The sequence below is a fragment of the Pongo abelii genome, chromosome 13, assembly GCF_028885655.2.
Source record: "Pongo abelii isolate AG06213 chromosome 13, NHGRI_mPonAbe1-v2.0_pri, whole genome shotgun sequence".
Taxonomy (NCBI): domain Eukaryota; kingdom Metazoa; phylum Chordata; class Mammalia; order Primates; family Hominidae; genus Pongo; species Pongo abelii.
Genome location: NC_071998.2, coordinates 21612731 through 21631273, shown reverse-complemented (window position 1 = coordinate 21631273; position 18543 = coordinate 21612731). Strand labels below are relative to the sequence as shown.

General features: G+C 45.8%; 2 protein-coding genes across 13 annotated transcripts in view; one reads left to right on the top strand and one right to left on the bottom strand.

Annotated features, from left to right (window-relative positions):
- Positions 1 to 18543, top strand: part of CLTA (clathrin light chain A) — a 120159-nt gene that overhangs the window by 41512 nt on the left and 60104 nt on the right. For 2 of the 6 annotated variants that reach the window (XM_063713937.1, XM_002819625.5), the window contains exon 5: positions 4454 to 4906. The exons of 1 other annotated variant lie outside the window; for it this stretch is intronic. In XM_063713937.1, the coding sequence (XP_063570007.1) occupies positions 4454 to 4625 (172 nt within the window). In that variant the 3' untranslated portion in view covers positions 4626 to 4906. Of the gene's footprint in view, positions 1 to 2129; positions 2184 to 2972; positions 3052 to 3472; positions 3627 to 4453; positions 4907 to 18543 lie in introns of those variants that run through there. 3 more of the 6 variants (XM_054519720.2, XM_054519721.2, XM_054519722.2) reach the window with 3 other exon arrangements.
- GNE (glucosamine (UDP-N-acetyl)-2-epimerase/N-acetylmannosamine kinase) overlaps positions 7282 to 18543 on the bottom strand; it is a 62793-nt gene continuing 51531 nt past the window's right edge. For 6 of the 7 annotated variants that reach the window (NM_001131109.2, XM_054519333.2, XM_054519334.2 and 3 more), the window contains 5 exon segments: positions 7282 to 10386; positions 10969 to 11085; positions 12623 to 12805; positions 15260 to 15481; positions 15856 to 15985. In NM_001131109.2, the coding sequence (NP_001124581.2) occupies positions 10151 to 10386; positions 10969 to 11085; positions 12623 to 12805; positions 15260 to 15481; positions 15856 to 15985 (888 nt within the window). In that variant the 3' untranslated portion in view covers positions 7282 to 10150. 7 annotated transcript variants of the gene reach the window in all.

The window sequence follows — 18543 nt, the reverse complement described above, 5'->3', positions numbered from 1 at the left end:
GCGGGTAGACGTGGTTCCTGCCCCGCACAATCTGTACTCTATTGTCAGTCCCCAGACTGCATCTCCCTTCTTTTATTCCAAGTTGAGGCCTCAATGTCAGAGTACAAGAGCTGTGAATTATTCAGTGACAGCCATGGAAAAGAATTTCCTTTTCATAGCCAGCCAGCCAGAGCAGTGACTAACTCCTGCAGCTGGATGAGTTTGCTCATCAAGAACAACCCCAGAACATTTCCCCTATTACAGGTAGCACTTGTGCTTGTCAGCTCTTTCAAGGCTTGAGAAGGTTTGGGGAACCCACAGTTCTCAGAGATGGCATTTTTTTCTGTGCCCACTTTGAGGCTGTTTATGGAATGAAGTTCTGCATTGTATTTGTTCCTCCAGAGCTTGTCCTAGGTCAGGCATTCCTCTTCTCTCCCCTCTCCTGAGCCTCCCTGAGTCCCTTCCTGCCTTGGCTGAGGATTGCTACTTTCAAGTGAAGGACAAATAAGTGGAGGGCCACCTGTGTGTGTGTCTGATTTTCTGTTTGTTCTGGGCCTGCAACCTTGACAGGGGATGTGCTTGTCACTGAGAAGCTGTTTGGTCTTGGACTAGCTGCAAAGGAGCAAGAGCCTGACATTCAAACTTTGTTATCTTAGTGATGATTTGACAGGAGTCATGAAACCTCTACTCTTCTTGTGGAGGGAAACCCAAGTTGAAATCGATCAGGTTTAGTCCTTTGTGTAAACTAAAAGGGTTATGGGTTTATAAGCCAGCCTGCCTTGCCTTTTCCTCCCACTCATTCTCCCCACAAACAACTCTGTTTTCCTGCTGAGTCACTTTAAGTTACAATCAGCCTGCTCTTTTTGCTTTCTTTAAATTTCCACAAAACACCTCCTGTGTATAAACCAAAATGGGAAAGAAGGAAGGGCGTGTGTGAGCTTAAAAATTAACTTAAAATTACTAGAATTTGCCTTCAAATAAATATGTGAGGTTAGCTTAATGACCAGGCATGATTATCCTTGAAAAATGTCTTTCCCCTTGCCCACCCCAAATCGACTTGACAAAGGACAGGGTGAGACTCCGTGAGGGAGGTTCCTTGCCCAGCCACAGTGGAGAAGAGTGGGCTGGCTGAGCCCAGGGAGTCAGTCCAGGGCAACAGAATCAAAGCCAGCCTGGCCCCTGCTGTGAAAATTTCTCCACCCAGTCTGCCCCCTCCTTCCCGTCTGAGAGCCCTGCCACGTTGAGACTTAAGAAGGGATGAAGTTCTGGATTCTGGGCTGCACCTTGTCAAAGCCAGTTGAGTCTGGTGTAAAAATATTCAGAAACTGTACCCACTTCTTGAGTAGAGAGCCATATTCAGGAACAACAGAAGCCAGGGCCAGGATCCTAGTCCAGTGTTCTTCCCACCAGACCACTCGCCTCCAGCCGTTTTTTCCTGTAAGGTTGAGATTTTAAAATGACCATATGTGTTCCCAGGATTCTGGAAGTGTATCCCACCCAGACAGTGTGGGGAAGCAGTAGTTAGATAATCCAAGATAAAACTGGCTTTGGGTCCTAGCGCATCTGGTGTCTGGCAGCATTCCTGCCCAGTGACATTTACTGAGACAGGCAGGAAGGTGGCGTGGCTTTCTGGGCACATACCAGCAGGGAAGAAGCATGACTATACAGTAGAAAGAGCCCTGGACTTAGGGCCAGGCTGCCTTGATTGTGAGTCCTGAATGCTGCCACTGTGGTGTAGCTGAGCAAGTTGTTCATCTCTAAGCCTCAATTACCTCATCTGTACAGGGGGTGAGAACAGTCAGGGTCATAGGTTGTTACAGTTAAGGATTGAATCAACATAATGTATGTGAAAGGGCTTAGTCCGTGATTGGGTGCTTAATAAATGCCCGTGTTTCTGGGGTGAGCCAAAGGGATGAAGTTGGCAGTGCTTGCTCTGTCGTGGAGCAGTCCCCATGTGGGAAGGCCAGCGGGAAACCAGGCCTGCTGAAGTCTCCAGCGCTGGAAGCCTCACGGGGGTTAGGAAGGAGCCTTGGGAGCAGCTCCTCAGAGCACAGTTGTACCTCAATTGTGGATTTTAGATGTTTCTGCTTCTCAATGTTCTCTCTTTTTTCCTGCCTGCTTGCCTGCCTTTTGGACCTCTTGCTGTCTAGGGTGGCAGATGAAGCTTTCTACAAACAACCCTTCGCTGACGTGATTGGTTATGTGTATGTTGCAAAACTAATTCCTTTTTCTACATCTGTGATTCTTTCTACTTTTGTTTAGAGTTAATGCTCCTTTTATATCACAAGTTGCTTTGCTTTTTAAATTATTTCAAATTGGCACTTTGGGGGCTGCCTAAGAATTGATAAGCGGAGTATGATCCGTTGATGAATCTTCCAGATTTGTGACTCCCTGCATCCTCTGATGGCTATTTCTCATATTTGGGGTTTTGGAGGGAAGAAAGCTAACTCATTTTCAAAATGTGTCATTTGCGATCTTATCTGGGAAGGGTTTGAGGCTCGGGGGAACTCTGCCCTCTTGCTCTTGCTGCCATCACTGCTGCCATGCCCTGTTGCCTGCCTGCCACAGGTGGGAAGGAGGTTTCCCCACCTGGGAGCAGGTGGCAGTCCCAGGAGGTTAGGAGCCAGTGAGCAGCAGCACCTTGCATTGCCAAAGTCAGAGCTGTGGGGCAGCATTTTCCATACTTGGTTCATTGAAACAACGTGGGGTCATTTGCCTCTCCCTCAGGCAGAAGAGTCCAGAGCAGAGGGGGTTGTCTCCAGTGGGTGTCTATAATTGTTTCTCTGTGGTCTTGCATGTCAGAAATTGCTATTTAGTGATCAGCTTCTGATGTCCTGTCTCCTAGCACAGGGAAGCCCCCAGCTTTGAGATCAGGATAGTCAAAGTGTCTTGATACGGGCCACTTGGGCTTCTCCCCCTGACCCCCCCAAAAGAAACCTGCATCTTCTCTGGAGAAGGTGTTTTTCTTATTCTTTTTTTTTCTTTTTTTTAAGGATTTCTTTTATCAAAGCAGTATTGCTGAAGAGTTGGAAACAGTTCTCATTGTCTCCTCCTTAAAAATTAGGGCTGGCTTTACATGAGAAGTAAGGGTGGAATGGAAGAGGAGAGGAACCTGTGGAAGGTGGGCGATGAGCTCAGGTCTGTAGAGCCTCTCAGGGCCTATGACCTTGAGATGTTCATCCCCTTAGAAGACAGAACTGGGTTTCCTGGGCCCCCAGATGCATTTGCAGTGAGACTTGTGAAATGCTGGACTTACAGGTGGTGTTTGATTTGATTTCTGCACATTCCCTCTGGAGTAGAAATGGAGACTGGAAAGGTCGAGTCTGGTTTTGCTGGGCAGCTGGGTGGCCAGCAAAGCCAGCTGCACGTCCCCAAGCACAGATAGAGTGGCAAGGGCATGTCCAGCTTACTGACCATCTGCATTGAGCTCATTCTCATTTTCTATATCTGACTTAAAGTTTCTCTCGTTTCTTTTCTTCTCTTCACCTTTAAGCACAAACATAAACCATCCTTGCTACAGCCTAGAACAGTTAAGTAAACCTTTCTCACTGCCCCTAACTGTGTGTGCCATGAAGTCGCAGTGTTGTAGTGGCTCTGGGCTTCAGCGGTGTTTGCCACGGCCATCCCTGTGATAGTGCCACCCCTCCGTCCCCACAGACCAGTCATCTCCATTGCTTTTGCTTTGCCCGTGATGCTTGTTGGAGTAGATGAATATAGTGTGTCGTACCGCTGTCCTTTCCGGCTGTAGCTCCCACCAGTTAATTCCGAACTGGGGGTGGGCTGACCTTGATGTGAAAGAATGTTGGAGCAGCATCCTGCCAAAAAGCAACTCACGTTGGCTCTCCTGCCAGTGTGCCCTGAGTGGCCCCAAGGCACCTGGCTGGAGGGAAAATGGCAAACTTTTGGCTGAACTGGAGAATGTCCTAACAAACCCCCTTCCAGAATGGCTTTAGTCTCTAGTGCCTGCTAGCATGGGAGCTTTGTCTTGAATTCCTTTTATCTGCCCCGTTTCTCTCCAGCCTTAGGAATAAATCTAGACGCTATTGTGCAATGATCTGTGGGCTTTTTAGAAGTCTCTAAATTTCCTTGAAATTCAGTACAGCCCAGCATAAACTACTCAAGTTCTTGATCAGCCTGCTGCTTTGTTCTTATTAGTAAAAGCAGTGTGTAGCTGGCTAAGGACTTGTTTTATTAATGCTCCACAGGAGCAGAGACAGCCAGACAGAGAGACATAGTGAGCCCTGAACCAAACACCTGTATTCCAACATTTTACACAGTGGTCTGGGCACCCTGTGCCTAGGAGAGCCAGCTACGTGTCTACCTGAGTCTGACCTGGGCCAGGGGCTGTTATCTTGGGAAAGCCAGAATGTCATTAAGAAAGGGACAAATAGGCAGTTGCTTGTGCAGCAAGGCAGCCACCAGGTTGCTCAAAGGGGGTTCTACATAAACCAACATATTTTGTTGTTGCTTCCAGGGCAGCAGAAGAAGCCTTTGTAAATGACATTGATGAGTCGTCCCCAGGCACTGAGTGGGAACGGGTGGCCCGGCTGTGTGACTTTAACCCCAAGTCTAGCAAGCAGGCCAAAGATGTCTCCCGCATGCGCTCAGTCCTCATCTCCCTCAAGCAGGCCCCGCTGGTGCACTGAAGAGCCACCCTGTGGAAACACTACATCTGCAATATCTTAATCCTACTCAGTGAAGCTCTTCACAGTCATTGGATTAATTATGTTGAGTTCTTTTGGACCAAACCTTTTTGTCTTTAGAGTTGTTCATTGTTTGTGATTGCATGTTTCCTTCAACTGTGTTGTCCCTGGCATTCAGAGTGGAGGGAGAGGAGGAAGAGGAAGGGGAGGGAAGCCTTCCAACAGTAGCCTCAACCTGTGCTTCTGTGCATTATTCTGAGAATAAATTTCTGTTTCAAACTGTATTATGTGAAGCTTCTTTATTGACCTCAAGATGTGTTGTAGTTTGGAGTGAGGTTGGAAGGGTTGAGGAATTTCCTTGAATTTCTAGGGCTGAGGAGGCACAGCCACTGGGCACACAGCTCTGCCTTGAACTAAGATAGCACCGGGATCTAGAGTGGGATCCTGTGGACATTTTCATTTGAGAAGGGAGTTTAGTGGCTGAAGGTTAACCCCCTCATTATCTACCTAAGACACAGCTGTGAATCCTCTCACCAACCTAGTCGTTTTCTCCCAGATGGGCTCTTGCTTGCCAGTGTCCCTCAGTTTAGGGTCTTGGATAGTATATTTCAGCAGGAGTCTGTGGAGCGTGTAGACTCTAGTAAGACCTTGACTCCTTTGGATCCGGCCAGTAAGCCTGAGTCAGGACGGCATTCATGTGTGGCTAGCCCCATTACTGTTGAGTCCTGTAGCACATGTTGGGTTTTGTGCCATCCCAAGCACTTGGTTCATATTTCTCTTGTAAAATCCTTCATCTAGACCTGTGCTGTCCAATGCAGTATTCACCAGGCCCATGTGGCTATTTAAACGAATTTAAAATACATTTCTAGTCCTAGTCACAATTCATGTGCTCAGTAGCCATATGTGGTTAGGTGGCACTCAAATTGGATATCACAGGTTATAGAACATGTCCATGGTGACAGCTGCACTGGACCATGCTGATCTACCACAGGTGTTTCCAGGAGCCCGTGCTTTGTTCAGACACCAGTAAGTTCATTATCTGCCTTCAGAACCTGGCATAGTACCTGGCTCGTTTTAGGTGATGTTCCAAGCAATTATTAAAGCTATATTTCAGTAATCTGCTTATAACTACCTGGTACTTCCAAACTGGAGATTGAGGTAAACTGTAATACCATGCTTAGGATGGGGGTTAGGTGTTGCCATTGCCAAGAAAGAAAGGCCACTATCTCTTCAGTGTTAATTATTTTTGGCTGGAAGGAGCTTTCATTACTTTTCCTGCTACCTCCCCGTTTCCAAGCTTCTTAGTTGGGCTTTCCTTGACCTGGCCCACATTTCTGGCCTCTGCTTATTCCTCCCCCTTTAGCCAAATCTGATTACAATCAAGCAATCACTGTTTGAAGACTTTTGTTCCTACGGGACCTGCTAATCCCATTCCAAATGTCAAAATCCAATTTAAGAACTAGTTCAAAGGCCACCCCCCTTCCCCTGAACTCCCACGGCCATCTACCTGGGGCAGCTTATTTTTGGTAGTCTTGGTGCCATCGTCTGGACCAGCCTTGCCTCCCACACCAGCTGGGCTTCTTGAGGTGGGAGGTGGCAATTTTAAATGTCAACAAAATCTGTGACATTCTCTAGATGGAGAGGTGACTGAATAATGTGACAAAAGTGATGCTGGGATGACTTCCAAGGCTAGGTCAGAAAAGGCAGTGCTGCTGATGGCTGATTTGTTGGAACAACTAGCTGGTGGCCCTGAGCCACCTCATAAAAAATTCTACCTTTGAAGCCACCCATGTGGTGAGGAAGCTCAAACTAGCCCACAAAGAGAGGCCACCTGAGAGACCCTGTAACCACACACATTGAGAGATGCCTGGCCAAGCCAGCCTCGTGCTATTCCAGCTGACAACTACAAGTGCAGGACACTCTGAGCTACAACTGTCAAGTTTGAGCCTTTCCCAAATCCTGACCCACAGAAACCACGATGTGAAACAATTACTGTTGTTTTAAGCTCTTCAGTTTTGAGGTTACACAGCAATAGTAATTTGGGATTGTTTCTAATGCCTGTATGAGACCCACATGGGACCTCATAAAAAGAGGGAGTGGGTCTAGGGACTCACTAAGTACCCAACACTTAGTTTCAAACCTCTTTCTTGGGGCTACTTTGCTTTTTTATGCCAAATTTTCAATGTTACATATAACAATGTTTTGTTTTTGTTGTTTTTGAGACAGGGTCTCACTGTGTCGCCCAGGCTAGAGTGCAATAGCATGATCATAACTTACTGCAGCCTCGACTTCCTGGGCTCAGGTGATCCTCCCACCTCAGCCTCCTGAGTAGCTGAGACTGCACCATGCCTGGCTAATTTTTTTTGTATTGTTTTGTAGAGATGGGGTTTTGGCATGTTGCCCAGGCTGGTCTTGAACTCTAGGGTTCAAGCAATCTTTCCGCCTCAGCCTCCCAAAGTGCTGGGATTACAGGCATGAGGCACCATGCCCAGCCATGCTTTCTATTAATAGACTTTTTTTGGTTAAGAAAGCAATGACATTAGAGGCCTTAAGGAAGTTACATAACCTTCAAAACGTAAGCAGTGCAACAATTAAATCTCTTCTGGGAAGGAAAATGCTTTTGGCTAATGAGTTACGAACAAAACAAAATACAACAGGATTTCAACAAGGAAATGTATTTATTTTTTCTTTAGAATCTGGCTCAGAACAGTAACAAATATTTACATTAAAATAAATTAACATGCAATTACTTAACCATATGTAATAATTTACGTTGGAATATATTAGCCTTCCCATGAGTTTAATGAAAACTAATATTTGGTTTTAGATTCAATACCATCCTTTCAAATATTTGGTATGAAACTTGGTAGCAATGCAATGTCTGACGTACAGAGCAGATTTCCCCATAAGAGATTACACCAAAGAACAGATGTCCCTTCCCGGAACATTATCTCACCCCAGACTCAGAAACTGAGCAGCCAAGCTTCCTTCCCAGGAATCACCATGGAATGTCTGAACAATAACCAGGCCCTGGAGATTACTGCAGGGCTTGCAGAGTTTTAGGAATCAGCCAAACTCTTTTTCACACTAACCCACTAGGAAGGATATAGTTCAAATGTAACATTGATTCCTTCACAGTTTATTTGAACACTGAAACAATATGTTGTAGAAACCTTCATTTTCCCAAAATAAAAATCTGAAAAATATATGCACATGATTTTTTAGATCATCTAAAAGTACCCATAAAAACCTGTCACTAGGGCCAGGTGTGATGGCTCACACCTGTAATCCCAGCACTTTGGGAGGCAGAGGTGGGCGGATCACCTGAGGTCAGGAGTTCAAGACCAGCCTGGCCAACATGGTGAAACCCTGTCTACTAAAAATACAAAAAAAAAAAATCAGCCGGGCATGGTGCGTGTGCCTGTAATCCCAGCTACTCAAGAGGCTGAGGCAGGAGAATCACTTGAACTTGGTGGGCGGAGGTTGCATTGAGCCACTGCACTCCACCCTGGGTGACAGAGTGAGACCCATCTCAAAAAAATAAAACACCTGTCACTAGACCAAATACTTACTGGTAAAATTTCACAGCAGAGAGGAATATTTGATTAAATTCAGCTGATAGGGTCAAGGATACATTAAGTCATTTACAAATCAGATATTAGTATTAAAGTTTTTGGTGGCCTAGAGTGAATTAGAATATGTTAGCATTTTGAAAGTGTTTTTGAAATGAGAGGTTCTGTGGCTCAGCAGAAAAAGCACAGAGGGACCTGGGATCAAACCCTCTCTCTAGCCCCATAGCTTAACAGTCAAACACACCAAGTTCTATAAAATAAAAATTAAAACACCTACCTCATATGTTGAGAGAATTTAGGATAATGTGTATGAAGCACCTAGTTCAGAGCCTGGCACACAGTAGGCACTTAATAAGTGGTGGCAGTTAGTATTTCTTCCAAGTTACAATTCATAGCCAGAACTTTGGCTTTTGTATTTTGACACCAATGGAAACACGAATCATGTAGACAGAATCCTGATTCGTGGCTCTGGGCTCTAGGTAAAACTCAAAACACTGCTTTAATAGACACCCTAGGGTGTTACTCAACACAGTATGAAAGGCTATGAAGGAAGAAGTGTCTGCTGGTCAGTAGCAAAGATCCTTTTGGGACAGTTAATCTCCTTTTAAAGGCTCTAAGTCCCAGTGGCTTCTCAGCTGTCCTAAGAAGATAAGGACAAGGTCACTAAGGCCACTGTAATTTAGATCCCTGGTCTAAAGTCTCTTGTAAGTTCAGCTAGAGTAATAACATCTTTCAGCAAATGGTATCCAGGATTAGGGGGGATATCTGAGATGGGGGAGTGACAGATATGTCCAATGTCTTGATTGTGGTGATGCTTTCACAGGTATACATATGTCAAGGCTTATCAAATTGTAGGCTTTAAAAACCAATAAAGCTGTTTAAAAAAAGTGTACTTAAGCCCTTCCTGGTAAGATTTCCCTCTGTTCTCTGACTGGATCACCTTCTGTTATCTTAGTTTGGGGTTAGAGGAGGAAGGATTTGTGTGTGTGTGTGTGTGTGTGTGTGTGGAGATGGAGTCTCGCTCTGTCACTGGAGTGCAGTGGCATGATCTCGGCTCACTGCAACCTCTGCCTCCCGGGTTCAAGCAATTCTCCTGCCTCAGCCTCCCGAGTAGCTGGGACTACAGGCACATGCCACCACGCCCGGCTAATTTTTGTATTTTAGTAGAGATGGGGTTTCACCATGTTGGCCAGGCTGGTCTCAAACTCCTGACCTCAGGTGATCCACCCATCTCGGCCTCCCAAAATGTTGGGATTACAGGCATGAGCCACTGTGCCCAGCTGGAAGGATTATTATTATTATTATTATTATTGGGATGGAGTCTTGCTCTGTCACCCAGGCTGGAGTGCAGTGGTGCAGTCTCAGTTCACTGCCAGCTCCACCTCCCCGGTTCATGCCATTCTCCTGCCTCAGCCTCCTGAGTAGCTGGGACCCACCACCACACCTGGCTAATTTTTTGTATTTTTAGTAGAGATGGGGTTTCACTGTGTTAGCCAGGATGGTCTTGATCTCCTGACCTCGTGATCCGCCCACCTCGGCCTCCCAAAGTGCTGGGATTACAGGCGTGAGCCACCGCACCCGGCCTGGAAGGATTATTAATACAAACTTCAGGATGAAGTGATATCCCAGGCAAGGCCTGAAGGTCTCAGTGGTATTAATACTAGGCTTCCTCTCTATTATTGTAGCTACTTTGGCACAGAAAATTGTGACTGCAACTTACAGGGTTTGAGCTAAAATGACCCCTAGTAGGAAAACATCAGAAAGAATAGCATCTACAAAAATAGGAGTTGGGAAAGGTGACTCTGGAAGAGGAGACCAAAAGTGAAAACATTTCTCTGCCAAAGTCACCTGCAGTTCAATACCAGATTTGATTGTTAAGAAACGGTCATCCTAAAGACAAGAACTTGTTTCCACTCAGGAGCTCTGGAGAGACGGTCCATGTCTGTTCCTGGAGGTCTAGTAGATCCTGCGTGTTGTGTAGTCCAGAACCATGCTGGCAGCACCCAGCAGGGCGGGGTCAACCAAATCCGAAACCACCACATCCACGTCCTGCACGGAGGACAAGGCCTGCTGGCGAATGACGTCTTTGACAATGTGGATATAGTGACTGGCCAGGACTCCAGAGAGGATCACAAGGGAGGGATTCATGGTATGGAGGATGTTCACAACCCCAAGACCCAAAGCTGTTCCAGCTATAGGGAGACAAAAATTAAAATGAGTTTCTGAGAGAAGCCAAAATCAAAATACCAAAGAGGAAGGCAGAAAAGAGCCAGCAGCAGAAATGTTAAAGAACATCCATGGCATGCAGTGGGAGGCAGTGTTTTAAAAGCAGTTCACGGTTGATTCTTAATATGAGAAAATGATCATGTGACAGCCTCAAGTGGAAAAAGCCGGGTGTACCACATGATCTCTGCTAGGCAAAAAAATGAATAGAAAGACTCGAAGGAAATGTTAATAGTTGATATCTCCAAACGGGAAAACTAAGTGATATTTTTTCTTACAACTGTCCTATATTTCTCTAAATTTCCTGTAAAATGAAAGGAGCATTTTTATAGTTGTCAAACCAAACCAACCACCTGCTGAAAAAGGCAATGCTGCCAAATACCTTGAATGCAATTCCCTTTTGACCTCTGAGTAATTAGAAAAGAAACCTCTGAACAGACACTGCAAAGCACCTGTCCCTAGGGAAGCAGGGTCTCTTCTGGGGCCGGGCTGGGCCATATGATATCTGAGGCCACCCCCTGCAGCACAGCCACCTGCAGCCACATGCTCACCTGTTCTTAGGATGCTCTGGGCCTTCGCATTGCCAAGTTTCGCAGCTTGGATGAGATGGAGCGCACCCACGGCCTCATCTTTTGGCACTGACATCCCTTCCACCAAGAGCAGGTCCTCTGAACAGAGTAAGAAGGAAAAGCAGTCACTAATGAGCTGTGGGGAGGCCAAGCTCACCACTGGGCCTGTGGAAAGCAAGTCCCTACACGGGAAGACGGTGTTTTCTTTTCACAATTGCAAAGCTTATCGTTCACAAACATCTCTATACACTGCCCCTAAGGCCTTTGCTACCCTCTTGCTAATTGGTTGTACATAACCCAGAACCTATCTTCCTGGAAAAACCTCAAGTCTGACGACAGCCTCCTACCCCTCTAGTTCCCTCACTTCTCACTTCCAGTAGCAGACAGTCTTTGAAGTGTTCTTTTCTCCAAATTATCACCCTCCTCCCACATTCACTCCTTCCTTACTCATCCCAGACACAATGCTGTGCCATCTGCCAGCGCCACACGTTCTATGGCAGCGAGGCACAGTGGCTGAGGAACAGACACAGGCCTGGGGTCAGTGCCAGCTCTGCCACTCCCAGCTGCATGACCCCATGCCTGTCACCTCACCTCTACACATTCCTCCTTCCTAGAAGATGAGGCCAATAGTGCCTACCCTAGCAGGGTTATTTGAGGAATGGAATGAGATCATGGACATAAAGTACTTAGTTAAGTGCTGGCCACAGTAAATGCTCAATAAGCAGCAGGTATTTCTGTGGTTATCTGTAGTTCTTGTCTTCTGCCCGTCACCAACTCAGATCAATCTGCCTCCTACTAATCTGCTAGAATATCTGGACCCTGAAGGAAAAAAATCCCTAGCTGTGCAAACTGCTACCTAGACATCAGCTGGTGGTCTCCTGTCTCCCCTGGGCCCTCACAGCTCTCACCCATTCTCCCTGACTGCGCTTTTCTATACCTTCACCACCTTCCCAGTCCTTCTACCCCCACTGCCAACAGATGAGCATACTTCTTACCTCTCTCACGGGGGCACCACCAGGCAGTGATCCCCTACCTTTTTGCTTCCCATCCCATACACCCATCATCTCGGCTCGCCATGCCCTCTCGTGGGCCCTCTGCCTGGCTTTGCAGCTCATCTCTTCCCACCTCTTCAGAACCCTATTGTAGGGCTCTATACACTTCTCTCCTGCACTCTCGGCCTCCATTCCCCATCTCTTTTCCTTCAGCATATGCTCACAAATTGGTTTTGGGGGCCAAAAATCTACACTCTTTTTATGTATGAAGCACAGATATACTACACACACAGTGCATGTATGTGTGGTATATACATAACATGTTTTGTCCATTTATGTCTTCATTAAAATGTGTATTAAGTACCCTCCCTGTGATACTGGCTGAGAAAACAAAACTGAAGGAAATCTTCCCTGCTATCTTGGAACTCTAGACCTCTGTCCACCACCACCCCTGGGGAGGAAGAGTGGCAATATGGGTCAGCCAAGAAAACTGTGCAGTTTTAGTGCGAGGGAGCCCTGCTCTTTCCCTAAGAAGTGAAAAGGGGGAAACTTCTGGCTTCAGTGTTCAGCTCTCTTTGGAATTTCCACTTTGAAGTACTTGTCTACTATTTGGTTACTTAATTCCTCGAGAGAGGGACACCAACCATCATGGAGCTTTTTTGCCTCCCTCTGCAAGGCCATTCCAGAGGCGTATGCTTCAATGCACCCATGGCTTCCACACGAACAATCAGGCCCATCCAGAGACACAACAAGGTGGCCCAGTTCTGCAGCACAGAAGGAGCTTCCGTGGATCAATTCATGCTGATGGATAATTCCACCACCGATTCCTACAGTGAGGGACAGAAATCACTGAGGGTGCTTTACCTGAAACAGAGAACTATGATATCACAACGCCTCATCTATTTAGCAGAGCTTTGGCATGTGAGGGTCTATAGATACTTCTCTAGACAGCTGAAGCCCACTAGGCATCAAAGCATTCTCTGGCAGCATTTTGGATGGAAATGTTTTTAGCAGATCCTCTGATGCCCTGTGACCCATCTGCTTGGGTCACTGTGATTTCAAACACAGCTGTGGGGACAGTGCAGCGAAAGTGCATGCCCACCTTGTGGGTAGTAGACCCCCTGGCCCAGCACACGCTGTCCATCTTTCTGCACCAAGGCTTTCTCCAACACTGAAGCAAGAGCCTACTCAGCCATGCAGGCACAGCACCCAGGGGCAACCTGCAACTGAGGCAAGGCAGGAGCCAGCAGATCCACAGAACAATTCTGGATGCTGTTCTGCAGGCTTCTTAGGAGGTGCTGGTGGAGTTCAGCCCCCTTTGCCCTCAAGTCAACTACAATAATGTTAATATATCCTTAATGGCTTTCTTCCTGCTCTGTTTCATTCTTCCCACTCACCCTCCTGCTTCTTGGGGTCACCTCCAAAAAACCATACCTATATCTAAATCCTTGTCTCAGGCTCTGCTCTGAGGAATACCCAAGATAAGTCTTTTAAAATGTATCACACACTACCTGCTTCCTGAAGCAGAAAATATGAAATATGATTTTGCCTTTTTTGATGCTGCCATGTCTAAAAATCTGTGATTCAATAATTACAAATATCAGTGACTGTCTTTTGTTATGGTGTTTAGCACTTACAAAGGAGTAAAGGGTATTGTGCCTGAGAAGGCTCTGCTTTTAAGGGTTGTCTTGCCATCTGTCACTTCTTGGGCACTTATTCCTCAACCCCTAGCCCTCTGATTTACAGCTTAGTCACTGCTCTGAGACAGGAAATGGTATCCAAGTTTGCTAAAACTGTGTCTGGAACTAAAAGAGGATGAGCATGAGCTAAAGTACATGAGCTTAAGCCGGGTGTGGTGGCTCACCCCTGTAATCCCAGCACTTTGGGAGGCTGAGGCGGGCAGATCACCTGAGGCCAGGAGTTCAAGGCCAGCCTGATCAACATGGTGAAACCTTGTCTGTACTAAAAATAGAGAAATTAGCCGGGTGTGTTGGCACATTCCTGTAATCTCAGCCACTTGGGGAATCTCAGCTGAGGCAGGGGAATCACTTGAATCTGGGAGGCAGTGAGTCGAGATTGTGCCACTGCACTCCAGCCTAGGTGACAGAGAGAGACTCACTCTCTAAATAAATAAATAAATAGGTACATGAGCTTAAAGGGATAGTGGTGTAATGTAGAGTTTAAGCACATACAAGTTTTGAAGTTAGACATAGCTGTATCAAATGCTGGCTTAACCGCTTATTAGCTAAGTCTGTTTCCTCATTTAAAAATCAAGTTATATGCTTAAAATATATACAATAAAAATAAAAGAGTAAAAAAACAAAAGTAACAAATTGGGATGTCATAAAAAAATGACAGAGCAGGGAACTCCAAAGGTCCATTCTGCCACTAAAGCAAGGAAAAAACTGGTAAAAATGTCAGAATCAACCTTTTTGGAACTCTAGAAACTAACCAAAGTTTGCAACAAACAGAGGAATGCTTAATTTAAAAAAGAAAACCAAAAACCAGGGCCAGGTGCAGTGGGTCATGCCTGTAATCCCAGCACTTTGGGAGACCAAGGCAGGAGGATCCCTCGAGCCTAGCAGTTTAAGACCAGCCTGGGCAACATGGTGAGACCCTGTCTAAAAACAAAACAAAACCAGCTGAATCTTGATAAGAGAACTTTCTGGTGTTGTAACCTACCCTGGTCCCATCACCCACTCTCCAGCTTGGTAGTGACCTTGAACAACAGTCCACACTCCCAGTACTGGTGTACAGAAACAGTACTGGATACCAGTACCTGACAGGGCAGGACAAACTTATTTTAAAAAAATTGTGGTTGTTTGTTTTGACCTGCCTGTCAGCTCCCTGGAGGACCACCTCAAAGGGCCTGCTTTCATCTCAACTAACTAGGAACTATCCCAGTGCTGAGGGGGTTACATGAAGGATGTTTATCAAAAACACTTCAAGGTAAAATGTATTAGTCTGTGCTGTCTAGGGCAAAGGATAACACCTGGGGCATCCAACACACTAACCAAAAAGACTGGGAGGAAAAGCTGGGAAATGAGAAGCTCTGGGAAATAAGAGCTTTGAATAGCTCTGACAAGTTCCTGGAATTTAGAAGGCCACAGGCATGTCTAAGGCTAGGAACATGCTCAGAAAAGGCCACATGTGGCTCACCTTCAGGCTCTAGTCAAGCAGGAAGTGAAGGCTAAGGCAGAGTTGTAACCACCTGACCATGTTGAAGACATGCTCCAATATACATTCTAGCTCCTGAACCAACCTCCCCCTACCCCTCTTACCTGTGCCTGTGATAAGTGTAACAAAGTTTTCCAGTCCCTTTCCTTGGCCAAATTTCCTTTCCGCCAGGGCAGCACAGTTGCCATCATTGTCTACCCACACAGGGAGATGCAAAGTGTCAGAAAGGGGGGTCCTAAGGTCCACAGAGTTCCACTCTTGGATCAGCTTGGTTGAATGCAGCACAATTCCTTCCCGAGGATTTACACGGCCACCTGTGGAAATGCCTGTGCTCCACCACAAACACAAGGAAATAATGCTGATGAGCAATCTCAGGAAAGTGTGCTGACTTTCTTGTCTTAAGAACACAGATTCATTCACCCCAGATCTCCTAAGACAAACATTACCAAGGACTGCAAGGAAATATTAGACAGTTGTGAATTAAAGCCATAGCGCCTTGAAGATTTCTAGAACTGTCAGTGCTTCTCTCCTAATGCTTGTTGGTGTCCCAGGAAGTCCCCATGCTTGGGGCCCACAGACAGCACCTAGAGCCATCTATGCACAGGGCAGACACTGACTTGATGCTCAGGCATGCATCACAACTTAGTAAATTTTGTACATTAAAATGAGCATTTCTTGGATTTATAATTTACCATCTTACCTACTCCCAAAATTCTGCAGTTCAGTTTTACAGCTTCTGCTGCAGCTTCCACACACATCTGTAGGATTAAATTTATCCTCTCTTCATAGGTTTTAGGATTGAACTGAGTATACTTCTTAACTATTTCACCCTAAAAGAGAAAACAACAAGTTCTGTCTCACTGGTCTTAGCTAAGCAGCATATTGTGAGTGTTGTGATCTTTTTCATGACAAATCAGACACTGCTATAGGATGGCCCCGCAGTCTTAGATGACTGCTTGGGGAATGAGCCACTGCCTGGCCTGGGCCAGCCCTGGGATAAGCTCAAGTAGTTCTTGTAATCTGTCCTAATATGGGGCTGTTGAAGCAATGACAACTCTACAGCCAGCAAGATGGGCCCCTCTCTTTTTTTTTTTTTTTGAGATGGCCTCTCACTCTGTTGCCCAGGCTGGAGTGCAATGGCGCGATCTCAGCTCACTGCAACCTCCACCTCCCAGGTTCAGGCGATTCTCCTTCCTCAGCTTCCCAAGTAGCTGGGATTACAGGTGCCTGCCACCACGCCTGGCTAATTTTTGTATTTTTAATAGAGATGGGGTTTCACCATGCTGCCCAGGCTGGTCTCAAACTCCTGACCTCAAGCAATCCGCCCACCTCAGCCTCCCAAAGTGCTGGGATTACAGGCGTGAGCCACTGCCCCCGGCCAGGCCCCTTTCTTAAGCTTAAGTTCAATGTTGGCTAATTTGAGCCTAGTTCATTAAAAGACCATAGTTTACTCTTTCAGGTTGACAAAACTTTCTTGCTTACTGAGGTGACCAGGCATAGTGGCTCACGCCTGTAATCCCAGCACTTTGGGAGGCCAAGGCGGGAGAATCGCTTGGGCCCAGGAGTTTAAAACCAGCTTGGGAGGTACAGTGAGACCTCCTCTCTACAAAAAATTAGCCAGGCATGTTGGCACATGCCTGTAGTCCCAACTACTTGGGAGGCTGAGCTGGGAGGATTTCTTGAGACTGGGAAGTTGAGGCTGCAGTGAGCTGAGATCACGCCACTGCACTCCAGCCTGGGCAACAGAGTGAGACCCTTTCTCAAAAAAAAAAAAAAAAAAAACTGAGGCAACTAAGTAGCTGAGCTTTCATCATCTCCTGTAACTGAATTCAGTGATGGTCTGGATACTCTGTTTCCTTAGGGTAAATTTCCATCCTGGCTGGCAGAAATACCACATTGTTTAAATTATTGTATGGCCGGCCATGGTGGCTCACGCCTGTAATCCCAGCACTTTGAGAGGCCGAGGCAGGTAGATCACTTTGACCTCAGGAGTTCAAGACCAGCCTGTGCAATAAGAGGAAACCCCATCTCTATAAAAAATACAAAAATTAGCTGGACGTGGTGGCACACGCCTGTAGTCTCAGCTACTTGGGAGGCTGAGGCTGGAGAATCACTTGAACCCAGGAAGCGGAGGTTGCAGTGAGCCGAGATCATGCCACTGCACTCCAGTCTGAGCGACAGAGTGAAACCCTGTCTCAAAAAAATAAAATAAATTACTGTGCTTTTTGATATGTTTTAATACCAAACAGGGATAGTCCCTCCTGATTACTTGTCTTTATATTTTTTCTTTGCACAACTGACTTTTGTACTTTTAATGTTAAACTTCGAGAAATTCCACTGTGATTTACAATAATTTTACTAAATGTAAAACAAATACCATAGAAATATTTACTAGAATTACATTGATCTTATAAATCCAATTTGGAAAACACTGACATCTTAAAAATAATCAGCACTTCCATCCAGGGCATTTTTTTCAAGGCTTTATGTCTTACGGTAAAGTTTTACAATTTTCTTTATATAGATTACATCGTTCCTGGTTTCAGTTATTCTTAGGAGTTTTTGTTGTTGTTCTGAATAAGATCTCTCTTTCCATTTATATTATTTTGTTATTAGTGGATTTTTATATCTCAAATACAGGGTTAGAGCTGTCACTAGGATTGTCATTAAAAATAAATCTAGGTCAGGCACGGTCGCTCACACCTGTAATCCCAGCACTTTGGGAGGTCGAGGCTGGCGGATCCCTTGAGCCCAGGAGTTCAAGACCAGCCTGGGCAACATGGTGAACCACTATCTCTACAAAAAATACAAAAATTAGCCAGGCATGCTGGCATAAGCCTGTAGTCCCATCTACTCAGGAGGCTGAAGCATGAAAATCACTTGAGCCCGGGAGGCAGAGGTTGCAGTGAGCCGAGATCACGCCACTGCACTCTAGCCTGGGTGACAGAGCAAGACTCCGTCTCAAAAAAACAAAAATACATCTAGAGCCGGGCACAGTGGCATGTGCCTGTGGTCCTAGCTATTATACTTGGGAGGCTGAGGCAGAGGATCATTTAAGCCCAGGACCTTGAGTCCAGTCTGGGAAACATAGGAAGACCTTGTCTCTAAAAAAAATTTTTTTTTAATTAAGAGAATAAAAAATCTAGAGTAGTGCTTCTCAATCTTCGCTATGCATCAGAATCACCTGGACAGCTTTTAACGAAGAGCGATGCCTGGCCCCCATTCCCAGAGACTCTAATTTAACCAGTCCGAGGTGGGAGCCAAGCATTTTTTTGTCTATTAATAATGTTTTTTGTTTTACCCTATCAATAATCTCCATTTTTGCTATTCCTTCCTTTATTCCCTTCATAACTTCCAAAATTATGTGAGATAATGCTGCAGAAAACAT